This window comes from Leucoraja erinacea, chromosome 13 (assembly GCF_028641065.1).
Source record: "Leucoraja erinacea ecotype New England chromosome 13, Leri_hhj_1, whole genome shotgun sequence".
In the NCBI taxonomy this organism is placed as follows: Eukaryota; Metazoa; Chordata; class Chondrichthyes; order Rajiformes; family Rajidae; genus Leucoraja; species Leucoraja erinaceus.
The window spans coordinates 28,950,833-28,971,454 of record NC_073389.1 but is presented as its reverse complement, the minus strand read 5'-3'; the positions used below and the strand labels follow the sequence as shown (position 1 = coordinate 28,971,454).

At 40.4% G+C, this 20,622-nt stretch overlaps 1 protein-coding gene across 1 annotated transcript in view; it reads left to right on the top strand.

Moving 5' to 3' along the window:
- sms (spermine synthase) overlaps nucleotides 1–20,622 on the top strand; it is a 36,900-nt gene extending 16,278 nt beyond the window's left edge. The window contains exons 6-11 of the mRNA XM_055644719.1: nucleotides 1,134–1,290; nucleotides 3,399–3,486; nucleotides 6,980–7,094; nucleotides 7,423–7,502; nucleotides 12,265–12,380; nucleotides 16,810–20,622. Of these exons, the coding sequence (XP_055500694.1) occupies nucleotides 1,134–1,290; nucleotides 3,399–3,486; nucleotides 6,980–7,094; nucleotides 7,423–7,502; nucleotides 12,265–12,380; nucleotides 16,810–16,840 (587 nt within the window). The 3' untranslated portion in view covers nucleotides 16,841–20,622. The remainder of the gene's footprint in view (nucleotides 1–1,133; nucleotides 1,291–3,398; nucleotides 3,487–6,979; nucleotides 7,095–7,422; nucleotides 7,503–12,264; nucleotides 12,381–16,809) is intronic.

Genomic DNA, 20,622 nt, shown 5'->3' with positions numbered 1-20,622 from the left:
GATTGTTTCATGTATCATTCTTAAGAGATGACTAGTTTGTCTCTATTAGTAAACATTTCGAGACAAAAAATGATTTTATTTCTCTTTACTTTGTTTCATACATTATTTGTTGCTTTCTAATCTTTTCTCCATTGTAACATGATTTGAATGCTGATCTTCACCAAATTCTCCCAAATTTGCACTTGCACCTTATTAAAATTGTCTTGTGTGTGGGTCTGAAGCGTTCATTTCCACAGCTAAAATCTTTGCATTGTTTGTAAATTACACACTGAATCCTGTGAAAACATGACTGCATCTAATGAATCAGAAAATAGATGTTCATAAATTCAAGCAACATCAGTGGAGAGAAGTTTGTGCGCCTTGTTTCAAATCCACATGGAAGATGTAACAGAGGAGCCTCCTGCATTTGTAGACCAGTTTTTAAGTACAGCTGCCTGAGTGCTGAGCATAACTTCTATGCAAATTTAGGAAGGACAGGGTAGTGTGTACCTTTTGAGCTCTAACTTGTCAACGTGGGTTTGGTGGTGAAGTCACGAGTAAGCAAGGTTAATTCCCAGGATGATGGGACTGTCATATTCTGAGAGAATGGGGCAGCTGGGGTTGTACACTCTGGAATTTAGAAGGATGAGAGGGGATTTCATTGAAACGTATAAGATTGTTAAGGGTTTGGACACGCTAGAGGCAGGAAACATGTTCCTGATGTTGGGGGAGTCCAGAATCAGGGGACAGTTTAAGAATAAGCCATTTAGAACGGAGACGAGGAAACACTATTTCTCACAGAGAGTGGTGAGTCTGTGGAATTCTCTGCCTCAGAGGGCGGTGGAGGCAGGTTCTCTGGATACTTTCAAGAGAGCTAGATAGGGCTCTAAAAATAGCGGAGTCGGGGATATGGGGAGAAGGCAGGAACGGGGTACTGATTGGGGATGATCAGCCATGATCACATTGAATGGAGGTGTTGGCTCGAAGGACCGAATGGCATACTCCTGCACCTATTGTCTATTGTCTAAGCATGGACCTTGATGAGTGTCCTAACAGTGCCCCCAAGACATGCCTAGTTTGTTTGTCCTCAATTTCTGTTACATTTACTTCTTTATTGAAATATGTTATAAATGATGTATATTACTTTGTTCCAGATCTAGGAGAAAGTGACCTCCCATATACACAGGCTATAATGGGCAGTGGAAGCGAGGACTACACAGGAAAAGAGATTCTTATCCTGGGAGGAGGCGATGGTGGAATCCTATGTGAGCTTGTTAAGTTAAAACCAAAGATGGTCACCATGGTGGAAATATCCTTTAACATTGTGGGTGACCTCGCCCAAATTAGTTGTCACGTGGTGCAAAAGTGCTCACCTAAAACTGGTAGCGCTCCGGGGAGATTATCTTGTCATTTTGCATGAATTTTTCGATGAAGATTAATGGATATACGACTAGGTGTTCCAGCAGATGACGAAATAGCGTTCCAACCTTTAATATCACTCCTCTGCTGACATTTCCCTTTAAATGTTGGCTTATCTCTTTCCCTCTCATGCAAAACTCTCCAGAGTGAAAATGTCTGGACATCTACCCTGCCAGTCCCAAAAGTGAATCCTGCTTTTGGTATGGAGAACACACCCACTCATTATATTCCAGGTGCCATCTGATCACATGTGTTACTGCGGAAATGTGTGTATTCTTTACTCAAATCCTCGCTGTAAAGATCAACATGGGGTATAGAAGTAGGAGAAATACATTTGGTTCCTTCAGCCTACTTAGCCATGGAGGATAAAAAAAAAAGTGTAGGAGTAACTCTGGATCTTCCGATTGCTAACCATTTAACCCCTTCCCATTCCCGTACCAAACTTTATGTCCTGGGTCTCGTCCATTGCCAAAATGAGACTACACAAGCTGGAATAAAAGTACCTCATTCTGCTTGGGCAGTTTACAAACCAAAGGCATGTACATTGAATTCTCCAATTTTGGATAACTGAACCAGAACAACCCTTTCCCCTTCCCCTCTTCTCTTCCACATATATCCCTTTCTCTGGCTTTACATTTCACACCACTTCTCTCCATATCTCAGCCTTTTGTCTACTTGCCTATCAACCCCCCCCCCATCGCATCCAAACGTTATACGTTTCCTAATCTATAGTAGTCAATTCATCCCTTGTATCTTTATAGCTTTCTCTTCAGATCTAAGACTTGATTTCAGATTGAGCTAAATAAACTCTAATTTTAATATACAATTCTATCTTTTACATAAATGATTCTTTCCTATGCATCTTAACTACCAGATTACTAGTTTACCCATTTGCACAAAAATCAATCTACAATCTAGTCTGAAGAAGGGTTTCGGCCCGAAACGTCGCCTATTTCTTTCGCTCCATAGATGCTGCTGCACCCGCTGAGTTTCTCCAGCATTTTTGTGTACCTTCAATCTAGATTAACTGTTTGTGGTGCGTCTTCATAACATTGATCTAGCTAACCTTTAACCACTCCATGAATTCATGTTCATTTCACTGCTCATTTGGTTTGTCCAGTCCACAGATCACTGTCTCTCTTATTTATTGAATTCCCCTTGTTACTTCTCCTTTTGTTTTCCTGATGTTTGGGGGTATAAAGACAACACCCACCAGTGTTTGCTTGGCTCCACCAAAGCTAAACTCTTGCTTTCCTGAGTTATAAACCATTATTTGTACTGTTTTTAATTCCATTCTTTCTCAAGCCAGTCCACCCATTTTGCCCAAAAGTTTAAATATCCAGGAATGTTTAATCACAATCCTTGGTCACTTTGCAACAGTTTCACTGGGTTGGCCATGAGATTGTCCTTATTTATTTCCTGAACCACCATTAATTCAGCTATCATGTTCCAAATGCTGCATGTAAATTTTCTTTTTTTCTTTTTCCCTACACCAATTGAAGTTATATTGTCACTTTTGTATGGCCTGTCTCTTCCGAAAGAACTCTACCCATTTATTGACACATTTTCCTAGGTACAATGAAATTCTTTGCTTTCCTTAAAATATAAAACATAAGTATGCAAAGAGCCGACACATATAGGGTTCTGACAAAGTTACAAAAGTATTCACTGCATGTGACAATAAATGTGAACTTGAACTTGAACTATCGTCCGGATAGTCCTCTCGGCCCCCCCCCCCCCCCCCCCCCCCCCCCCCCACATGCTGGGTCCCTCTGTTCACTTGGCGGCCCTCTCATATGCCGGGTCCCTCGTTGTTCTTTCAACGGTCCCCCCCTTGACCAACTGCCGGGACACACACGGGTTGCCCTCAACCGACCGCTGGGAATCAAGTGGGCCATCCTTGACCAACCTCTTTGTTTTGGCCTGATTCAACTATGTGTTTTAATTTTGCTTTGCAAGTGTTCTCAAATTCCATTCAGTCCTTAACCAAACTTGTACATTGACCAAATGGTGATCAATGCATGTTGCAAACACATGCGCAAAACCTGTGGAGATGTTCTGGACAATCTGAAAGGAGACTGCTATCAGGTATATATGTTCAAAACTCTGGATTAACACATCAATTGCAAAAATGTTAAATATTTTAAAAAGTATCTTGCCTTGCACATTGTGAGAATTAATAATTCTGCGCTGCATTTCTTGATTTCCATAAGCTTCTCGTTCTGTATATTGTTTGATTATTAGAACCAGCCTGGTCAAGACTTCATTGTAAGCTCTCTCAATTCCAAAGTTGTTGTTACCTGTTGTCTCTTCTGGTCTTGTACTCTATCTCCCCATCTCAGAAATGCTTGCTTTTGATTCATTTTATTGATTCCCTTAATTACTCACCTGAGATCCTATTCTGTTTTGGCACCAGGTTGTTCAGAGCCTCAGCCCATTAATCCTCATGTAAATTGCTCTGTGCCTGAACACAACCCACTGTTTCAGACCCACAACCCTGTCTTTGTTGCTCCTCTCTCAGATGTACCTTATGTCCTGTACAACATATTCTTAAACCGTCAATCTTTTGAAGAAATATGCTGGCGGCTTGAGTGGTATGTAGCATAATTAAGTCAGCTTCAAAATGAGCAGTACATAAGTACCCTATGCAAAACAATGGCCACAATCAATTAGCTGTCCAAATACATTTGGGAAACTCAGGTTTAGAATTTGTTTCTTGTATTCTAGTATTTTTTAAATAATATTTCTCCCCAGTCCCAGTGTCCTATATCCAGGGCTGTGGAGTTGATACCCAAAACACCCGACTCCGACTCCTTGATTTCTTGTGTATCCAACTCCGACCCCTGGGTATAATAATTCTAAATCTGCTATGATGACATTACACAAGATGGCATTTCATAAGAACTACATGAATCATCAAGCTACCTTTTAAACCCATGTCCTTAAGGTTTTGAGTCTAGTGGTTGTAGCTATGATATTGTGGCTTTTTTAATTGTTTATTCTTGAAAAGAAACATCATTCATTATGCTAAAAGAAAGAAAAAATACATAGAGGACTAAGATAAAATGAAAATTCCATTGAATTAAATAAAAATTATAAAAGCATTCCTCCAAAATGTATTAAAGGCCATAGGTATGAGCTAAATGGCTATATTATGACAAAAAAAATCTCGAGTGCAATAGCAATTTAAACTGAATGCATAGGTAGTTAAGTTTGCTACAAAAGTACAAACCTAAAATGTATTAATAACTTGTCCTTAGGAACAGAATTGCTTCTGCCAGATCCTCTTTCATTGAAGCCCTTAAATGTGATTTAATTATTTTCAGTGCGGAGAACAGTCTCTCCACACAGACATGTGGGTGGTATGGCTGTTACTAGCATAGCTGCAAAATTTACTGTTTCTGGATAATCTGGGATGACTTCTTGTACTGTAATTTTAGATGAGCAATCATATTTCTCTACTTTTAAACCACCAAGAAAATCTTGCTTAAATTCCATTAGTTTAACACCAAAAGGCTGCCTTTGCACGTTTAAACAGGAATGCTTTGCTCTTGACTGTTCAATTTTATCTAAATATTTTGCTAAATCTGACCATCATTTGAAGAGGATGAGAAGGATTTGGTACTCCCATCTTCATTTTGTGGTTCTGACTTTTCAGATAGTAGCCTTTTTAAACAAAACTGCATCATCACAAAGGGTCTACGTAGCCTGTAGCTAACAAGATCTGATTTTCAAGTAGCAGACCTTCTCTTCTTCATTAACGACACAATTCCTTCAGCAATTAATCCTCCAGCTTTGGATAGGTGAAGATTTTCTACTCCCATAGGAATGTACCAGGAGTAAAATCCGCTGATTGCAGCTTTTTGGTGACTGCATAAAGGGTGAGCAAGCAGAGCTTCTAATTGTGATACCAACCTCCATTGACTTTTAGTCAGTAATACACTGGGATTATCAATGTCTTCTAGAAAGGGTTTAGGTCAAGCAAACGCTTAACCATCGTATATGTGCTGCCCCAGCGAGTTGCTTGGTCCAAAATATCTCCCGTTCCTGCGCATCTCTGGAGGATAGCATCAATTTTAGAGGTCCTGGCTGTTGTGGCTACTTGCCTCCCCTTACCCATCAGATTAGCTGCATGGCGGTCTTTCAATCCATCTCTTATTGCTAGTTGCAATGTACGTACAGCACAGTGCATATGTTGGATTGGACAGAGCTGAGATGCCTCCTCAACAATATCATCTAAAGTTTCATCATTCTGTTCTATTTCTGCTGTTTCAGTTTCAGAATCTGCATCGGAGATCTCCCTTTCAGTAGTGATTTTTTATTTTTCAATTTTATTCATCTTTGTGCTTAGTATATTTGAAGCATTATCAGTGAAGATGCGTAGAATCTGGTCTTTCTTAATTTCAAAATCTTTCAAAATTTCTTCTAAGTTCTCGAGATAAATGTTCTCACGATGTGCCTTGATGTCCTTTACTCCTAATGTCCGAGTTACTATTTTATTGTTTTCATCAACAAATCTAGCATTGGTGGCAAAATATGTGATGGCACCACTCTGCGACGAGTGGTGGTATCCATTTTAATGAACATGAACCGTCCCTTAAGAGTTTTTTGACACTTTTCCTTTTCATTCTTGGCTTCTTCAAGTATAGGTTTTCTGATACACTTATTTCTTAGTCATTTCTCCATTTTTCTCAGGTGGAAATAAAGGGTGCGCTATGTTTAAAAAGTGGGATTTTTTTCTGATTTACATAGTCTCTGAAATTTATGTTGAGGTCGGAGCCTGGACATTTTTTACCGACTGACTCCAGCAGCACCAAAATTGCTCTGACTCCCACTCACAGCCCTGGCTATAATTCTATTCTTCCAATCATGGCTGACCAGCATACCTTTCAGCACTAGTCCCAATTCTTTGATTCTTCTAATATATAAAACATTATTGTTCCATTGTTGGTTTAGTGCACTATTTCCTAAGCTCAGTAGGTGCTTGTCACATTTTGTGATCACATTTTGCTCCTCTTTCCCCAGGGAAGTTTGCTTCACTAGTTAAAACTGTGGATCTCCTAAACACTTTCATCACAGATGAATATGTATGCAGATAAGTGAAAACATTGGCCATTTCCTGCACACACACAGCACCTTGTTTGTATCCGATAGAACTCGCTATAACAGCAAGCTTGAACTGCTTCCTGTGGTGGTGGAGGGGTTGACCTTTTACTCCCACCCCATTGTTGTCAGTATCCAAGGTCCTATGTATATATAACTGGGCCGGATTCCTCATTCTCCACACCCTAGTAATTTGCATACTTTTTGTTGTACAGTACTATCACATTTTGAAACTGTTGTTTTTGACTTGCCATTGAAGTGTTGCACACTTGGCACTTAATATTGATGTCATGTGAGCAGTGCTGAGCAGAAGCCATTAAGTGTGAATCAAGGCACAAAGTGCTACTTCCTTTCTTATTTGCACTTCTCAACCTCAAAACACAACACTTTCTCACAAAAAAGCGAATCGATATACAACATTCGTTTTTATCATTGTATAGCCTCTAAATTGGTGTAATTTTGTTTCTTCATTGTGCAGGTTTTAGTGGAAGATTGTGTTCCAGTACTGAAGACATATGCTGCAGAAGGCAGGGTATTTGATTATGTTATTAATGACCTGACAGCTGTTCCGATCTCCACATCTCCAGAAGAAGGTAAATATGTTGGGTTTTTTTCAACTTCAAGAAGTGAGTATTGCTGGAAAGGTCAGCAGTTGCTGCCAATCTCCATCTCAAGTAATTTCAGGGGCAGGTTAAGAGTCAATTGATCCCGGTTTTAGTATTTGGTGATTTAATTAAATCAAAGTCCCAATTTTCATTTTATCAAGGCCCATATTTCCAGATGGAATTATGGAGCCCAGATTCTCAATGTTCTGGTTGTGCAAATTTCGACTTTTTAATTGTCTAACTTCTATCAATATTTTAAACCTTTGGAGTTTTTACAGTTCTTATTGGAGAATGAAGCATTTATTTCTTCCCTCAGAATCAACATGGGATTTTTTGCGACTTATTCTTGATCTTGCGGTGAAGGTTTTGAAACCCACTGGAAAGTATTTCACACAGGTGGGTCAGCCTTTCCCCAATCTAACCTAATTTTAACTGCAATAAATTTTCATAAATCAATACTACACAATTTGAAGCCAAGTATGTGAGGGGATTTTAGAAGGTAGTTGTACCTTGAGCCTCGATGGAATGCCTCGCATTTGTAAGTTTTCTAGTTGGTGGAATGGGGGTTACATGCCTTTTCTAAGTTGCTATGAGAGATCTCCAGAGCACAAGGGGCAATGAGTCAGGCAGTCATGTTATAGCTTTATAAAACTTTGGTTAGGCTGTGCTTGGAGTATTGTCTGCATTTCTGGTCACCCCATTACAGCACGGGTGTGGAGGCTTTGTAAAGGGTATGGCAGAGGTTTCCACAATGCCGCCTGGATTCAAGGGTATTAATTATAAGGAGAGGTTGGATAAACTCGGATTGTTTTATCTGGAGTGTCGGAAGTTGAGGGGAGACCTGATAGAAGTATAGAGGCATAGATAGGGTGAACAGTCAGAACCTTTTTGCTAGGATGGACATGTCAAAGGTTAGTTGGCGAAGCTTTAAGGTCAGAGAGAGAAAGTCTAAAGGAGATATGTGGGGCAAGTTCTTACATAGTGGTGACTGCTTGGAACGTGCTACCATGGGGTGGAAGTAAAAGCAATACAATAGCGATGTTTAAAAGGGTTTTAGGTAGGCAAGTGGATATGCAGGAATTGAAAGGATATAGATTGGAGGATTAGAGGCAGGCACAGGAGAATAGTTTAAATTGGCGTCATGTTCGGCACAGCTATTGTATACTGAAGGGGCTGTTCCTGTGCTGTATAGTTCTTTCTCTTTCTGTTTCTTGACAGCCTTCTGAGGCAGAGAATTCCAATTTTCATACTGTGTGTACAAGAGGTGCAGGACTGTTGGTGCACACTGGGTGGCAACATCTGCATGTACAATAGCAGACAAGGCAATTTGGATTTGAAGAAGAGTTTCAGCCCGAAACGTTGCCTATTTCCTTCACTCCATAGATGCTGTCGCACCCGCTGAGTTTCTCCAGCACTTTTGTCTACCTTGGATTTGGAATGTTTTATGAGGTTGTTATAAATAATTGTGTTTGCTTTGATTTCTTAATAGGTCAGGTATGCGATTGATTTTCAAAACATATGACGTGTTTTGAAAAATGCTCTATCTGTTTTCTTAAATATTAGATATGGGTGAATGTTACTGTAAACCACAAGCAGTAAAATATCTGATAATTACATAGCTAATCGTGTGGCAGTACGTGGAAGCCCTGTGGGCCAGCTTTTGAGATCTGAAAGAGTCGTTAGTTCTGTGTGAAGAGCAGAGAAGTTCTGGATTCCTGACCAACATTCTGCCTTCAGGCAGCATTACCAACTCAGTCTTTACTGAGCATGTATTTATCCAGTTAGAAAATTGCACAAAACAAAGCTGCACATTCAGTTCTAATTATAAAACAGTCACAGTGTGTGTATGTACAGTTAAACTCTGGCTTCTGATTGACCATAACTCTGCCATTCTGGTATTTTGTGTCCCGTTGAGTTTATTGCCATACATTATTATGTGACCGGAAACAGGCCTGGAGTGCTTTATTTGAGATAAAATTTATTATACTGCTGTGTAACATAACATAAAAATGAAATAAGTAATCATCATACAGCATGGAAATGGGCCCTTCAGCCCAACTAGCCCATGCCGACCAAGCTTCCCGATCTACACTAGTCCCACCTGTCTGCTTTTGGACTGTACCCCTCTAAACTTTCCTATTCATGTGCCTGTTCAAATGTCTTTTAATTGTTCCAGGATCTTCCTCAACTACCTCATCTGGCAGCTTATTCCATATACCCACTACCCTCTGTGTGGGAAAAGTTGCCCCTCAGATTCCTATTAAATCTTTCCACTCTCACCTTAAAACTATGTCCTCTGGTTCTTGATTCCACTACTGGGTAAAAGAATATGCACCTACTTTATTCCCCTCATGATCTTATGCACCTCTATAAGATCGTGTGGCAGTACGTGGAAGCCCTGTGGGCCAGTTTATGAGATCTGAAAGAATCAACCCTCACCCTCCTGCTCTCCAAGGAATAAAGCCGTAGCCTGCTCAACCTCTTCGTATAGCTCAGGCCCTCGTTCACACAACATCTTCCTAAATATTCTGCGCTCTTTCCAGTTTCCTACAACATTTTTCCTATAGCATTGTGACCAAAGCGGAACACAATATTCCAATATTCCTTAATCAGCCTCTGTTTATCTCAATGCATGTCCATTAGAATACTCTTCAGTAACTTGCTTCCAGATGTTAGGCTCACTGGTCTATAGTTACTAGGCTTTTTCTTGCAGCGTTTCATAAATACTCTATACAACTGTCCACTCCGTGGAGCTCCAAGCCGCGGAGTGTGTTCGACCGTCCTGATGAGAGGGCCTGTACATCCGGCCGTCCGTCCGTAGCGGGGACTGCGTAGGGTTTTATGGCCCCGACTGCGGGTGAACAAGGAGGAGGACTGACTGAACTTTGTGCCTTCCACCACAGTGAAGAATGCTGTGGTGGATGTTTAGTTACATCTTATTGTGTATTGTGTGTTCTTTTTTAATTGTACAGCTGCTGCAAATTAATTTCATTGCACCTTCAGGTCTTTGTGACAAGTAAAATTGACTATTGACTAAATAGAGGCACAACATTAGCCACTTTCCAGTCTTCTAACACCTCGCAAGTATTTAATGGTGATTCGTATAACTCTGCCAGGGCACCTGCAATTTATTCTCTTGCTTCCCACAGTGTCCTCTAATATATCTAATCTGGCTCGAGAAATTTAATTTTCCTTAGGGTGTTGATCACCTCCTCAACCATAATACTGAATGACCTAAAGACACTTCCATTGACTGTCCCTAGTTCCCCATTCTTCATGTCTTTCTCTATGGTAAAGTACTTGTTGAGGACCTTGCCCATTTCTTGTGACTCCGCACAGAGATGTCTCCTTTGGTTTCTTAGGGCCCTATTCTCTCTCTAGTTACCCTCTTTCCCTTAATATACTAATAAAATATTTTCCTTTTACTTAATATTATCTGCCCCCTTGTTGCTCTCCTGGTTTCTTTATTTAGTGTGCTCCTCAGTCCCGAAACTCCTTCAGGAATACCCTTGATCCCAGCTGCCTATATCAATCTCATCTCTATTTTCCTGGCCAGAGCCTCAATTTCTCTCGTCATCCAAGTTTCCTTACACCCACCTGCTTGCCCTTCACTCCAACAGGAAATGCATGCCTTGATTTCAAGCTCACCCACGAACACATCAGTCACTTGTCCTTCCCAATTTCCTAAGATTAGATCAAACTTTTCCCTCTACACATCACCCAAAGATACTGAAGAAGGGTCTCGGCCCAAAACGTTGCCTATTTCCTTCGCTCCATAGATGCTGCTGCACCCACTGAGTTTCTCCAGCACTTTTGTCTACCTAAAGATACTTTCCTGAAAAAATGTGATCAACTGTGCCCCAACATCCCTTCACCATTCATACGGACATCCAGCTTCTCACCTGCCTCATTCCTGCATTGGATCTCCCCCCCCCCCCCCCCCCACCTCCAACCACCAATCTAGTTTAAAACTCACCTATGTAGCACTAGCAAACCTGCCTGCCAAGATATTGGTTCCCCTGAAGTTCAGGTGCAACTCATCCCTCTTGCACAGGTCACCACTGGCCCAGATGAGATCCCGATTGTACAAGCTGAATCCCTTTCACCTGCACCAACTCCTCAGAATCGCGTTCATCTGTCCCATCTTACTGTTCCTACACTCGCTAGCACGTGGTACTGGGAGTAATTCTGACATCACTATCCTGGTGGTCCTGCTTTTCAGCCTTTTTGCCTAACTCCCTAAAATCATTTTGCTGTGTGTCAACATGGACAATGACCTTCGGCTGCTCTGTGTGCTAATTGCAAGAAACACTGAAGCAATTTGATCAGAATGCCTTGACAGTAAATCCCAAGCCTTCAACCTGTACCACCTAGGAGGTCAGGACATGTACAAGAAATTCCCTCCCTCAGCCGCCCTATGATTTAAAGTATATCAGCATCCATCCTTGATCGGTCAATATCCTGGGAATTTATATTTAATGCGCAAATGAGACCCCCTTTTTCTCTTTTGTGCAAAGGATGTTGGAAAACTGCAAGCTGACTAGGAGTTTAATATGGCCTCTCACCTGCACCATCCCAAAAGTAATGTCAGATGGTCAGTAAATGCTAGCGTTGATCAAACCAGTCTTCATCCCATTAATTAATGAATGTCCACATTTTCCTCAATAGATATAAATGTAGCTGGTCTCTGATTACGGCAATGTAGTGTGTTCTGAATTGTTGCTAACCTGGATAGTTTGCAAGTCGAAAATATGACTGCAAACTGAGTTCCCATGCAGTAGAAGATGACTGCAGCCTAGCAGCAGCTGGCAAATCCATACCACCTGTCTCCAAGACGCTCGTTCATATTATGTCTGTACATATGTTAGGCATAACCTGGGAAGGATCAGTAGATGCCGAGCTTTGGAAATGGGCAGTTGCATGTTTACAGCTGACATACTCTTTGAGACTGACCAATACTTTAATAAATTGTGGACAAAGTACGAGTTGGGGGCATGGCAGCCTGGTGCCATCTTCAGCTGATCATTTTCACATTTGTTTCTTCATGCTGCCTGTTTCCAGATCAATAATCTTCGGCCACACGTCAAATCACATGAAACGTAGTCCCTTTTCTTTCTCGGAAAGTGCCTAACTTTTGTGTTCACTTTTTATCCTGCAGGGTAATTGTGCAAACTTAACTGAAGCACTCACGATGTATGAGAAGCAGCTGAACAAGCTCTATTGTCCTGTGGAATATTCAAAGAATGTTGTTTGTGTTCCCTCGTATGCAGAATTGTATCCTTTTCCAAACTCGATGTCAACCATTTTGCTTTTTAAATAGCTTTATATCTGAATTTTATAAGTTGTATTCTTTTCCTAAATGAGTGCTGTGGTAAATTCATCAATCCCCAGCATATATGGAGATCATAAGGAGTGTGAAACTTATTCTTGTGAAACTTGCTGAGGGGTGATTGTTATCTGATCCTAGCTTCAGGACATTGAAGAACTTGGGTCAAGTGTTCAGAAAGAGAAATGAGGTGGGGAGAACAGCCTGTCGTGAGCTGACCTGTTTCAGCAATTTTTGGCATTTAAATGTTTTGGAGATGCGTTCAAATCTTTACATTTCCTATGTCTATATCCTCTTATAGCACTGCACCCACTTATAGCACTGCACCCTCTAAGCCCTGTGCCCTTCTCTCACGTTGGTTATGTATGTATCCCCAAGTTCGTACCAATCTGGCTGCGTTTTCAGTTATCCGTGCCCAAAGTTTTGGAATCTCTGCTCAAAATCCACATTTTATTAATACCTTGATCCATTTTTACTAGTTAAAATCACTACATAAATGCAAGTAATTCAGAGGCACATGGAGTAGGAAGATTAGTGTGTTGAAGTTATCCTTTGAGTGGTATAATGATCATTGTTATCAGTAAGATCATGCAATGTTCTGAATTTCTGGGAAAACCTGTCACAAGGATTAATCACAGCCTAATAAGGAATAATAATATAGAATGTTAGAGATACTTTTAGACTATCACTATGGGAAAATAAACTGTTTATCTTTTCGTGTTGATAGCCTTTCATCAGATAAAGATTGCGAAGAGCACAACTCGACTTCAAAGTGATAAATTGAGAAATAGCTGTTTGAGGAATGGGAATAGAGGTATGGAAAATTAGCTGGGATCATTTACTTACAAGCAAAGAAATGGAACGGCTATGGGCAATGTTTTATACATGCAATTCCTTCCAAGATCTGAATGGAGGTAGTAACAATGGTGGAGTGACCCGTTATAGAAACATAGAAACATGGAAATTAGGTGCAGGAGTAGGCCATTCGACCCTTCGATCCTGCACCGCCATTCAATATGATCATGGCTGATCATCCAACTCAGTATCCTGTACCTGCCTTCTCTCCATACCCCCTGATCCCTTTAGCCACAAGGGCCACATCTAACTCCCTCTTAAATATAGCCAACAAACTGGCCTCAACTACCTTCTGTGGCAGAGAATTCCAGAGATTCACCACTCTCTGTGTGAAAAATGTTTTCCTCATCTCGGTTCTAAAAGATTTCCCCCCTTATCCTTAAACTGTAACCCCTTATTCTGGACTTCCCCAACATCGGCAACAATCTTCCTGCATCTAGCCTGTCCAACCCCTTAAGAATTTTGTACGTTTCTATAAGATCCCCCCCTCAATCTTCTAAAACTGGAAAATTGGAAAGTAGTGTTGATCTTATTGATAGCTTTGACTTATGAATTCAGTGACCTTGTGACCTTAGCTCTCAATCACATTATTTGCTTTGGCATGGAAATGGAGTACATTGCATCAGGCCTCATCCCCAGATGCTTTCTTGCAGAATATTGAAATCATGACATTTTTCTTCATTTTGACCATAACTCCAGCAGTCATAACAATACATAAAGCCACCATTGAGCTCTACCATTAGTGACATATTTCTGCATCGTTCCCATGGCCCAGCAACCTCCTTCCTTATCCACCTCCAATCTAATCTTCAAATTGATAGTTGCTGCTCAATTGTTAATGGTAGAAATACATTCCACAGCTTTAGAACATTGGAAAATGTTTATTTTGCTCAGATACTGAAAATGAACTGCTTTTGTCTGTTTTGCTTTATCGTAAAACCATTTGGATGTTTGGCACTGGTTTTGTTTTTAAGTTTAGGGTTATTAGGTTTATTGTTACTGAGGTACAGTGAAAAGCAGGCTATCCAAACAGATCAGATATACTATACATAATGTAATCGTCAAGCTCAAGTATATCAGAGCAACAGGGAAGATGCAGAATGCAGAACATAATTCTCAGCGTTGTAGCGCATCAGTTCCATAGACAAATGTTCACAGTTAGTTAGAGGTGAATCAGACCGTACCCTAGCTTATTCAAAAGCCTTCTAACAGAGGAGACAAAGCAGTTCCAGGGTCTGGGCGTGCACGTTTCCAAGCTTCTGTCCCTTTTGCTGGACGGGAACAGGTGAAAATAGAAATAACCGGAGTGAGACAAGTCTTTGATTATGTTGGCTGCTTTTCCAAGGCAACGTGAAGTGTAGATGGAGCCAATGGTGAGGTTTGATCAGTGATGGACCAGGCTACATCTACAACTTTCTACAATTTCTTGTGGTCCTAGGCAGAACTGTTCCCGAACCAAGCTGTGATGCAATCTGACAGTATACTTTCTATGTTGCTTCTGTAGAAGTTTGTTAGATTCTTTGGAGACATGCTGAATTTCTTCAGGAAGTAGTTATGTTGGTGTGCCTTCTTGGCAGTCTCATCAACATTGTCGCATCAATGTGGGGTTGCATCACAGGAGGCCACTCTGCTAGTTATGTGAGTGTGTGTCAAAAATGGGGCTATTATGGTAACTCCAACTTCCCAGCTTCCATTTAGCAGCACAAGTGGACGATGTGGGTAAGGTGGAATGTGGGATACTGGTCTTTGTAAGTCAGGGCACTGCAAACAGGAGTAGGGAGATTATGCCCCAACTTAATCAAACATTGGTCAGACCTCAGCAGGAATATTGTGTTCATTTCTGGTCACCGCACGAGAGGAAGGATGTGATAGTGCTGGAGAAGGTTCAGAGGAGATTCAACTGGATGTTGCTTAGGATGGAGGGTTGTGGATGAGAAGGAACTGGAGTTCAACAATATCATGAGAGACCTCTTCCACCCCTGCAACGGACTGTTCCAGCTGCTACGGTCAGGCAAACGCCTCTGTTGCCATGCGGTGAGAACAGAGAGGTTGAGAAGGAGTTTCTTCCCAGAGGCCATTCGGACTGTAAACACCTATCACCAGGGACTAACTCTACTGAACGTTTTTCCTTCCATTATTTATTGTGTAAAGGTATATGTGTGTTATGATTGTGTTTATAGTTTGTTTGGTTGTTTGTCTTTTTGCACAAAAGTCCGCGAGCATTGCCACTTTCATTTCACTGCACATCTCGTATGTGTATGTGACAAATAAACTTGACGACTTGAGTGGCAGGATCCATCCCTTCAAATGTGTTCCATAATTCCATTCAATTATTGCTAATTATCTATTCCCATGCTCTTCGCTTTATTTGTTGTTTTTTGTGCCAAGAAATATATCAATTAATCTCCATATTAAATGTATTCTGTAGTAGAAAATTATACTTCTGGGTAAAGAGATTTTTCCCTTACCTCAATCCTAAATGTTTTACCCCATAGGGTATGGATGAATATGGATCACGTGCAGGCAGGATTACCAGCGGTTGGAAATCTCAAATAAAATAAATCTGGAAATATTCTGAAATAGTTAAATGCAGAAATTGAGACTCGAGGATTTCAAGATAGATAATGACTTGAGTTGAATTTAAAATAGTGACGGCCAAGGACAAGGGTTAGAATAGGAAAGTGATAGGGAATTAAAGCAGCAGGTGACCATAAACCCATGGTCACATCTGTAGACACAATGGAGGCGTTCTGCAAAGTGGTCACCCAATCGATGCTGGTGAAACCAACATAAAGGAGACCATATCATGTGCACCAAATTTATTTCACTAAGCTGGAAGATGTTCTGGCGCATTGCTACTTCACCTGGCAGGCCCTTGAATGTTGGGAGGGGTCAAAGAGAAAGTGATGCACTGCCTGCGGTTGCATGGGAAAGTGCCATAGGAAGAGGAGTGGTTGCTGTCGATGGAAGAGCGAACCATGCAGTCATATGGGAAACAATCCCATCTGAATATTGAATAGGGAGGGAAACATGACTGATGATGGAATCCTGTTGGGGGTTATATGCAATGTTTAGTAATAGTCCTGTCCCACAGTACGAGTTCATTCCAAGAGCTCTCCCGAGTTTGCCCAGATTCGAACTCGGAGATTTACGGTAATAGCCACTCGTCAGTACTCGGGGCTCTCGTGGTCATTTTTCAACATGTTGAAACATCTTCACAAGTCTTCCAGTGCTTACCTGCCGTTAGCGAGTCTTCCCGAGTACCTGCCGTTAGCGCTAAGAGACGTCCCCGAGCTCTGACGTACAAGCTACGTTCATTCTCCGTGCTTACCACGAGTTTGATTTTTTTTTTACACTCGGGAGAGCTCTTGGAATGAACTCGTACCGTGGGACAGGGCTTTTACTTGTCAGAATATTAACTTTCCTATTCAATGTGAAGTATTTTTTAAACTTTTTTAACCAAGATAAATTGTGTGTGTGTGTAGATTCAGTGTGTTTGCTTTCCTTAAGCTCCTTGTTCAGATGGGTGTTCTACACAGTATGGAAAAAGTAAAACCTGTCTTTTCAAAACAAAAGTTGAGTTGTAATTTTATGAAAATAAATAAAGTTCTTAATCATAAGGATGCCGGGGTGAAGTGCTGCATGATGCTTTTTAGCTTGCACCCTGGTTCATATTCTTTCTAAAACAAAAAATGCTCTGTACTTAAAGTCAAAAGTGCTGGCCCAAGGGGTCTTGCATTGTGCTGTGATGCACAACTCTTTTCATGAAATGGCAACTTCTATATTTTGCTGCATTTTGTTTTATTATTTCTGGTCAATTATATTTTAAATGGAAGTGAAAGGAAAAAGTCTTGACTCCACTGGTCTAATGCGTATTGCTGTAAATGTGAACCTAGTTCTCCTGTGTGAATGGCAAATTCACAATTTGTTTAGTGATATTTTGTTCATCTAAGTGTTTGTCTTTGTTTGGATTTCAACTTTCAAACTGCTACGTACACATGTCAACCATAAAACCTTTGGAAATTATTTTTTTATTTATTTGCTGTTTTTCTCAGAATCAACACAAATAAAAAGATGTGTTGCTATTTTAGCAAACTTACTACTGTTGCCTCTTGAAAGGGCGAATGGCAGGAGAAAGAAGCGTAGATTGCTTCATGCATGGAAAATGGGAATCAGTTGTTCAAACCTCTTTCTCTGTCATTGTATGAATGTTTGTCCAGGCATGTTGCTAATATTAGAGTGATATGTTTATTGTTTCATTAATCACAGCAGAATAGTTTTTCTTTCTGGTTGAGTGAAAATGTTTTCACTTATCAGCACTGAGAACCAAGCGGTTTCTGTCATTATTTATTTTGGTTACGATATGAATGAGCGATAGGTTACAAAGACATATTTTAATCATAAATTTAGGTTAAAGCAAAAAGTACCATTGGTGCATGGGAATAATAACTCTTGGTAATGGGCCCAAGTCCCAAGAGAAAAATAAGAACAAGGCTTTGATACTTTAACCTGAATATGGAAAACCCTGCAGATTACTCATTCCCCGTTTTTGGTAATATGGTTTCATTATTTGCCAGCAGTCATTCATGGTCATCACATATATCAGGGTGAACAGACATAATTAACATTGTTGCTCCACTCATGGTACAGAGCATTAATTGCAGCAAGTACAGTGCCCTCCATAATGGTTGGGTCAAAGACCCATCATTTATTTATTTGCTTCTGTACTCCACAATTTGAGATTTGTAATAGGAAAAAAAATCACATGTGGTTAAAGTGCACATTGTCAGATTATAATAACCATATAACAATTACAGCACGGAAACAGGCCATCTCGACCCTTCTAGTCCATGCCGAACACATAATCCTTGAACTTGACCTTGACCTTGAATAATCAAGGTCGTTTTTATATATTTTGGTTTCACCATGTAGAAATTACAGCAGTGTTTATACATAGTCCTCTCACTTCAGGGCACCATAATGTCTGGGACACAGCAATGTCATGTAAATGAAAGTTGTCATGTTTAGTATTTTGTTGTATATCCTTTGCATGCAATGACTGCTTGAAGTCTGTGATTCATGGACATCCAACAGTTGCTGGGTGTCTTCTCTGGTGATGCTCTGCCAGGCCTGTATTGCAGCCATCTTTAGCTTATACTTGTTTTGAGGGCTAATCCCCTTCAGTTTTCTCTTCAGCATATAAAAGACATGCTCAATTGGGTTCGGATTGGGTGATTGACTTGGCCACTCAAGAATTGACCATTGTTTAGCTTTGAAAAATTCCTTTGTTGCTTTAGCAGTATGTTTGGGATCATTGTCTTGCTGGAAAATGAACTGCCGGACAATGAATTTTGAGGCATTTGTTTGAACTTGAGCGGATAGGATGTGTCTATACACTTCAGAATTCATTATGCTACTACCATCTGCAGTTGTATCATCAATGAAGATATGCGAGCTATTATCTTCAGCAGCCATACATGCCCAGGCTGTAACACCCCACCACCGTGTTTTACAGATGAGGTGGTATGCTTTGGATCTTGGGCACTTCCTTCTCTCCTTCATACTTTGTTCTTGCCATCACTCTGATATAAGTTAATCTTTGTCTCATCTGTCCACAAGACCTTTTTCCAGAACTGTGGTTGCTCTTTTAAGTACTTCTTGGCAAACTAACCTGGCCATCCTATTTTTGCAGCTAACCAGTGGTTTGCATCTTGCAGTGTAGCCTGTGTATTTCTGTATATTGTCTTCTGCACAGTGGACATTGACAAATCCACACCTGACTCCTGAAGAGTGTTTCTGAACTGCCATACAGGTGTTTGGGGATTTTTCTTTATAAAAGAGAGAATTCTTCAGTCGTCAGCTGTGGACTTCTTCCTTGGCCTGCCAGTCCCTTTGCGATTAGTAAGCTCACCTCCAAACAGTTGATGTTGGTAAGCCTAAGGTTTGGCTGATGTTTCTAACAGTTTTATTCTTGTTTCTCAGTCTCATAATTTCTTCTTTGAATTTGGCACAACTTTGATCCTCGTGTTGATAAACTACAATGAAAGTTTCCAAAGGTGATGGAAAGACTGGAGGAAAGACTAGGTGCTGGCAGTTCTCTTATATCAGTATTAAGGAGGCATTTAAACACACCTGAGCAATTATGAACAACCGTGAAGCCATGTGTCCCAAACGTTGTGGTGCTCTGAAATGGGGGAGGGGGGGGGGGGGACTATGTATAAACACAGCTGTAATTTCTACATGGTGAAACCAAATTGTATAAAAAATACTCTTTAATAAAATCTTACAAAGTGCACTTTAACCACATGTGATTTTTTTTTTTTCTATTACAAATCTCAAATTGTGGAGTACAGAGGCAAATAAGTCTGAAGAAGGGATTTGGCCCGAAACGTTGCCTATTTCCTTCGCTCCATAGATGCTGCCACACCCGCTGAGTTTCTCCAGCACTTTTGTCTACCTTGAAATAAATAAATGATGGGTCTTTGTCCCAAACATTGTGGAGGACACTGTCAGTTGGAGATTCTTGCTTGTATTGTCATTGCATCTCTAACCTGCTTGTAGTAAAGAGTCATCACTTTTGCAAAGGAATTTCAGTGTGCTGTCTCAAGAAGTAAATATTGGATATTACAATGTTGTAATGATCAATCAGCCAGTTGTTAATCTTCAGAACATTTTTGTTAAATTAACTTTATTTCCTTTGTTTAAACATCAAATTAAAATAAATTACAAATCGGCAAGGAAATTGGTGGGAAATATCAGGAGACAGGCAGGATATTTTTTTCATCAAATTGTATATTATTTGATATTGATTTAGCAAGGACCGCCTAATTTTGCAAAACCCCAGTTAGGAGAACTGTATTTTTTGCATCCTTTGTTCTTGTGCAGCACAACCTTTATTATATGTAAGCTGATGTACGAGTTTCTGCAAGTCCTCTCAGAGAGCTGGCTTTCTCTTGTAGTGTATTGTGAGGTGGTTCCATCCAAATAGCACAGCCAGCATGCACAGTAATTCAAACACATGAAATACTTTTTCGGCATGTTAGACAATGCAACTTCACACAAAACAGCCTTTGCACTAAATGCTGCTCTCACTGTGTAGAACTATGGTCAGGTACAGTAGACAGGAGTTTATAAAGATTTTATCAATGGTGGTTTAGTTCTGTAGTTAAAAAAGTGCAACAGTGCAGTAAATCGTACAATATATGTCTTAACTTGAATTCAGCTGCTTGTTTTAAACTCGTATAAAAGTTTGTGTATGTCAACATTTAATGAAAAGGTACAAGGCCACAGCACTGTAAACATTGTACCCACATAAACTCTTATTTTTAAAACGGA